The sequence below is a fragment of the Bombina bombina genome, chromosome 7 (genome assembly GCF_027579735.1).
Source record: "Bombina bombina isolate aBomBom1 chromosome 7, aBomBom1.pri, whole genome shotgun sequence".
Lineage (NCBI taxonomy): Eukaryota > Metazoa > Chordata > Amphibia > Anura > Bombinatoridae > Bombina > Bombina bombina.
The window spans coordinates 367,096,659-367,103,302 of record NC_069505.1 but is presented as its reverse complement, the minus strand read 5'-3'; the positions used below and the strand labels follow the sequence as shown (position 1 = coordinate 367,103,302).

Below are 6,644 nucleotides of genomic sequence, written 5' to 3'. Positions count from 1 at the left end.
TCTGCAGATGAGCTTCTGCAGGCCATCAAAGACATCCCTAGTGGAAAAAGTCCAGGCCCAGATGGGCTTTCCATAAAATATTATAAGTCATATATCGAAACACTAGGGCCGCTGATGATCCAACTTTTTAACAGCTTGACCGAGCGGCCAGAGCTATCTAAAACTATGTTAGAGGCGCACATCACCGTCTTGCCCAAACCAGGCAAGCCCCCTACTAACCCAGCAAATTTCAGACCTATTTCACTACTAAATTTGGATATCAAAATTCTTGCCAAAATCTTAGCAAATCGGCTTAATAAATTTCTCGCAAATCTTGTCTCCTCTGACCAGGTGGGGTTTGTACCTGGTAGGGAGGCACGTGATAATACCACAAAAGTGATTCAGATAATAAACTTTGCGCAAACGGAAAGAGTGCCTTTGGCACTATTCTCGACGGACGCAGAGAAGACCTTCGATCGGGTCGATTGGCTCTTCCTGCGTCAGGTCATGAAGACCATGAATTTTGGGGACTCTTTCTTAGACATGGTCTTTGCCCTTTACTCAGCTCCTAATGCCCGGATCAGAATTAACGGAACTCTATCAGACACCTTCCCTATATCTAACGGGACCCGACAGGGATGCCCGCTATCCCCTCTACTTTTTGCGCTCTCAATTGAAGCACTAGCGCAAAGGGTACGCCTCAATCCTAACATTAAAGGAATCCACATTGGTAACACAGAGCACAAACAGGCGTTATACGCTGATGATGTTCTGTACACCCTTACTAGTATAGATACATCAATCCCGGAACTACTTTCTGAATTGGAGGTGTACGGAAACCTCTCTAACTTCCATTTAAACCTCTCAAAATCCGAACTCCTTAATATCAACTCTCCTCCCGAACATACCCAGTTCCTAGCACAACACCACAATGTCCCCCTAGCAGCCACTAAATTGAAATACTTAGGCATCTACTTAACGGCAACTGTATCAGATCTCTATAAAAATAATTATCTAACTATTAAGAAGGAGATATCTGATGACCTATCTTCCTGGAAAAATAAATCTTTGTCTTGGCTGGGAAAGATAGGCCTCATTAAAATGAACATTTTACCACGCATACTTTATGTTATGCAAACTACCCCCATACACCTACCAGCAGACTTCCTCCCTACACTCCAAAAATTTTTAGAACAGTTTATCTGGTCAGGAGTGAGGCCCAGGGTCCCTAAAAGAGATAGGGGGGGACTAGGATTCCCTGATTTAACATTATATAGAAGGGCCATACTTTTACAGAGACTAACTGAGTGGGCGCACAATTCTTCGCAAAAACAGAGGGTTAAGATTGATGGGCAGATTCTCAATTCCAATAACGTCGCTTCCCTGGCTTGGACCCCTGTGACTAAGTGCCCAAAAACACTGCAAAAATACCACTTAATAACAGAAACCCTTTTGGAGTGGGACAGACTGATTTCCACCAGCACACACATATCAAAACTTACCTCCCCACTAATTCCAATTTTGGAGAATCCCGATTTACCCTACTACGAATTGAGCAGAAACAGAGATAAACCATACAAATTGAGAGTAGGCGCCCTGCACTTTGCATTGACTAACGGCAGACTTAGACCGCAGCACGAACTGACAGAACATTCAGACTACATCTTCTCATCATGGTTGAGATATCACCAGTTATCCCATTATCTGTCACATCATAAAAATAAATCTGATTTCCTTAGAGAACTCACCCCGTTTGAAACCCTATGCACAGACCTTACCCCACCAAAAAGATTAATTTCAAAAATATATAAACTACTACTTATTCCACCTGACTTGCAATTACCGACATATACCATTGCATGGAATAAAGACCTTAATAATGAAATAGGAGAAGAGGAATGGCTCAAGTCATTCAGACTGGTTAAACATTCATCAGTCTCTGCGGTAGTCCAGGAAATACAACTTAAACTACAAATGAGATGGTATTACACACCTTCCAGACTACACCGTTTTTTTCCAACGGCCTCAGCGGCCTGTTGGAGGGGATGCGGGGAGATGGGAACACTCTCGCACATCTGGTGGTCCTGCCCTAAACTAACTAATTACTGGGCGACAGTCATAGAAGAGATGTCTAATATATTAAAAGTACATATATCAAATTCCCTCTAAACCATTCTGTTTCTACATTTACCTGAATCCATCGGTAGGCAGGAGCGGGCCCTTCTCCTGATAATGTTGACGGGAGCGAAAAGACTGATCCCCAGACTTTGGAAATCAAAAGAGGTACCCACCCTTGTGGAGTGGAGTGCCGCCGTAAATGATTTATTAACTTTAGAAAAGTTACACTATTTTCAGAGCAACCAAATGGATACATACGAATCTATGCTTGCTGCGTGGAACTCACCTCATCTTGGTTAAGTTGGTTTCTGACCGCCGGGCGTGAAAATAATTTACCACTGAATTTGGCCGGTTTCATCCTGGGAAACTTTGTTTCCCCCCCACCCTTACCCCTTTTTTTTTTTTTTTTTTTCTCTCTCCTCCTTCTTTCTCTATCCTTTCCAGGGCCTGGTGTGTGCGGGTCGCCTTAATTGGAGCTTTCTGTTCATAAAGGTATTAATATTTCTATTTGTTAAACATTACTATTAAAAATGTCAGGCTTTAATTTCTTTCGTAAAAGGACAATATTTTCTGAAATTATGTAATACATTGAAATGTATGCTCTTGCTCTATATTTTGTCCATGTACCGCATTTAAATAACCTTAAATAAAGCTTGTCTGAAAAAAAAAAAAAAAAAAAAAAAAATTATGTTAAGAAGTGCAATGCACATATGACTCTATGAGTGGTCGCACTGGCTGGCTGCTACGTAGGGCAGCAATTAACAACAGTATGCTGTGTAAGTCAGATAGACAGTTAGACACAGGCCTGATAGAAAATAAAATTAGATTACACTAGCATAATGATTTAAAGACTTTTTTGGCAATTTAAAGAAAAAGGTTAAGCACATACATATGAGTCGTGGCTGATAGCCTTGGAAGGGCAGCTATTAAAAACAGTAGGCTTTGTAAGTCAGATACACACACGTCTGATAGAAAATACTATTAGATTACACTAGAAAAATGATTTAAATTATTTTTTTTTGGGGGGGGGAATTAAAAAAAGGTTAAACACATATGAGTCGTGGCTCATAGACTAGGGAGGGCAGCAAGTAAACACAGTAGGCTCTGTATGTCAGCAAAACACACAGGCCGGATAGAAAATTATATTAGATTACACTTTCAAACAAATTTAAACTTTTTTTTTTTTATATTAAAATTAAGGTGAAGAAGAATAGATATGAGTGCTGGGTGGCTGCCTGGCACAGACCAATTAACCAAAAGACTGAAAAAAAATGAGGTATATTAATGCTGAGTGAGCCTGACAGACACAGGCCTGATAGTAAATGTAATTAGATTACTCTAGCAAAATATATATATATATATTTTTTATTTAAAATAATGTTATAAACGGATATTAACACTGGTGGTTGCTGGCTGGCACAGAGCAATGAACCAGAGTATATGCTGTGTGACACTGGCCTGATAGAAAATGAAAAAAAATTACACTAGCAAAATAATTTAATTTTTTGGTTAGTTAAATTTAAACTAATGTTGTTAGGGAGATATCAGTGGTGGCAGTAATCACAGCATATGCTGTGAGCCTTAAACACACAGCCTGAAAGCCAGGCAAATGCTAATTAAAAAAAAAAAAAAAAACGGCACGAAATATAGCCCTAAAAAGGGCTTTTTGGGGTGCTGTGCTTGCAGCAGAGATGAGTGGAGTCCTTCTGGACTGTAAATACACTAGCCTAGCTATGTTTTTCCTATTAATGTCAGGAGCAAAAACACAACACGTCCTCTCATTAAGAAAGTGAGGTCGTTATGAGTCTAAAATGGCGGATTCCGAGTAGCTGGGAGGGTCTGTGAGGGAGTGTCTGATGTTGATTGGCTCTAATGTGTCAGGCGGCTGTGACATAAAGGGTCAAAGTTTCCTCAATGATGACACATAGGGGCGGATCGAACATCGCCATGTGTTCGCCCACAAACGCGAACGCGAACAAACTATGTTCGCTGGGAACCGTTAGCGGGCGAACAGTTCGGGACATCACTAACTGTAACCCACAATAGAGGCAGAGGCCCTCTCCGCTGTGGAGAGACGCGTAAATCCCAACTGCATCGGCTCAGCAGTACACCTATACACAGTGCCCCTTTATAACCTGCCAACTCCAGGTTTAGTTACCAGGTGCACCTAATTCTAGTGTCAATTACTGACCTGCTAACTCCAATTGTTGTGTGCCAGCTGTACCTATATGCAGTGCGTTTGTGACCTGCTTACTTTGGGTTCAGTATTCAAGGTTTACCATTTGTGAACTACTAACTTCAGGCCTAGTTTTCCAGCTGCTCTTATACCCAGGGCCCTTATGTGACCTACTTTATCTCCTATAAACAATATGTTTTCGACCTTCTGATTATTCTATAATATTTTTTTTAATTTTTAAACATTTTATTGAATTGTTGATTCTATAATTAATGCAGGTTGATTATAAAAAATCAACATCGGGGCTTTTGTTTAGCTAATCACAAGGCAAGTTTTTTTCCAATAATATGGAGGGTAAAATAGAAGATACATGTATTTCTCGTATATTTACAAATGACAATTGCATTTAAATAATTAGACAATGTACTGACTCCTAATTTCTCCAGAATTCACTCTCTGCAGTAGAGTAACACCCAGCTGTTGTAATTTCAAATGTGCTACTTGATTCATTTATAGCATCTACTGATTGTGCTTTTATTGATACAATGTCACTTTTCTTGAAATAACATGATTTAGTAGAATGCATTGTGTTGTATAATGTGATATTCAGGTTATTATTTGAGATATACAGGTAATAAGGCTGTTCATAATAAGACAAGTCTGGGGATCCTGGCACTTCAGCACACCCTGCGGCAGATAATACGGTTCTGTTTGCACTGTGCAGGCATTAGTCTGTAACATAAGGTGCACAGTTTCTGCTTGTGTGAGAGAGACACAGACATGACACATATAGTACAATATAATATAGATTAAGTGAAGCTGTGGAAACACAAAATCTGTACCATTTTGTAAACTAGGAGACATATGCGCCTACATGCAAGTAACCAATCAGAGAACACATCTGTAAACAGTATAGCCAATCACATCGCCACGTGGCTTCTATTTAAACACAAGAAAGAGCGCAATTGGTATATTCTTGTGACTAGAGACAAAATGGCAGAGACCGCGCCAGTTGCACCTCCCGCTGAAAGCGCCGCTCCTGCCAAGAAGCAGCCGAAAAAGAAGGCAGCTGTATCAGGTGGAGCCAAGAAAAGCCGCCCTGCAAACTCCGGTCCCAGCGTGTCCGATCTGATTTTTAAAGCGGTGTCCGCTTCTAAAAAGCGCAGCGGGGTCTCCCTGGCAGCTCTCAAGAAGGCTCTGGCTGCGGTAGGCTACGATGTGGAGAAGAACAACAGCCGCCTCAAGCTGGCTCTCAAAGCCTTGGTGAGTAAGGAGCGGCTCGTCCAGCTTAAAGGCAGCGGGGCCTCTGGCTCGTTCAAGGTGAACAAGAAGCAGCTGCAGAGCCAGGAGAAATCGGACAAGAAAAAGGCACTGCCGGCAGCAAAGGCCAAATCCAATAAAGCAGCAAAGCCAAAGGGGAAAGCGGCCAAGTCCCCCAAGAAGCCCAAAAAGGCTCCATCTGCTGCAAAGAAAAGTCCCAAAAAGGCCAAGAAACCCACAGGCGCCAAGGTTGCCCCTGCAAAAAGCCCGAAGAAGCCTAAAGCCGCCAAGCCCAAGAAGGTAACAAAGAGCCCGGCTAAGAAAGCAACCAAGAGCCCAGCTAAAAAGGCCGCTAAACCCAAAGCCAAGAAGGCGGCTGCTAAAAAGTGATCGCTCCTTGCTCAATCCTCACACCCAAAGGCTCTTTTAAGAGCCACTCACACTTTCCAAAAGAGCTGTGACATTGTGCACGTTTAACTCAGTTTTGTTTTTTTTATTATGTAGCTGATGATTCACATCAATCTGTTCTGCAGGGCACTGAAGAATAAGTTAAAATGAGTAATAAACCTACAGTAAATGGATTGCAAATACATGCAGTTTATTAATTGCAGCTGTGTGAGGATCTGATTATGAAATAGGGAAGTGCTCCGTTTATTAGCACATTGTGCAGAATGACCAGTGTATATGTTAAACCCCAATCACAGCTGACACTGAGGCCTTGGCGCAGGTTTTGAATACAGAGAACGTCCTATGTGTAACATTTAGTTAATTATGGAAATTATTCACAAATACAATGTATAACCTATGAATAAAAGTTACATTGTTTCCATTCAGTTTATTATGCTGTATAACAGGTAACAATTTGGTAAACTGAGGGTACAATTAATGTGTTTCTTCCTCCTTATAATGTACTAATGTAATTTCCTAGTGTAGACTTTAATATAGATAAACCCTGTGTATAAAGAGGTATATCAAATTCTTGACACTCATTTAAGTTTAGAGAGACATTTGCACATGTACTGCGCTTGGTCTGAATCTTCTAGAGCTGATGCTATATATATATGTATATATATATATATATATATATATATATATGTATCATTAGTGCACC

General features: G+C 40.8%; 1 protein-coding gene across 1 annotated transcript; it reads left to right on the top strand.

Moving 5' to 3' along the window:
* Nucleotides 1-5,266: 5,266 nt before the first annotated feature.
* Nucleotides 5,267-5,923, top strand: LOC128635901 (histone H1C-like). Its single transcript, XM_053688998.1, has one exon. It carries the CDS (start codon nt 5,267-5,269, stop codon nt 5,921-5,923), a length of 657 nt encoding a protein of 218 aa, XP_053544973.1.
* Nucleotides 5,924-6,644: the final 721 nt, after the last annotated feature.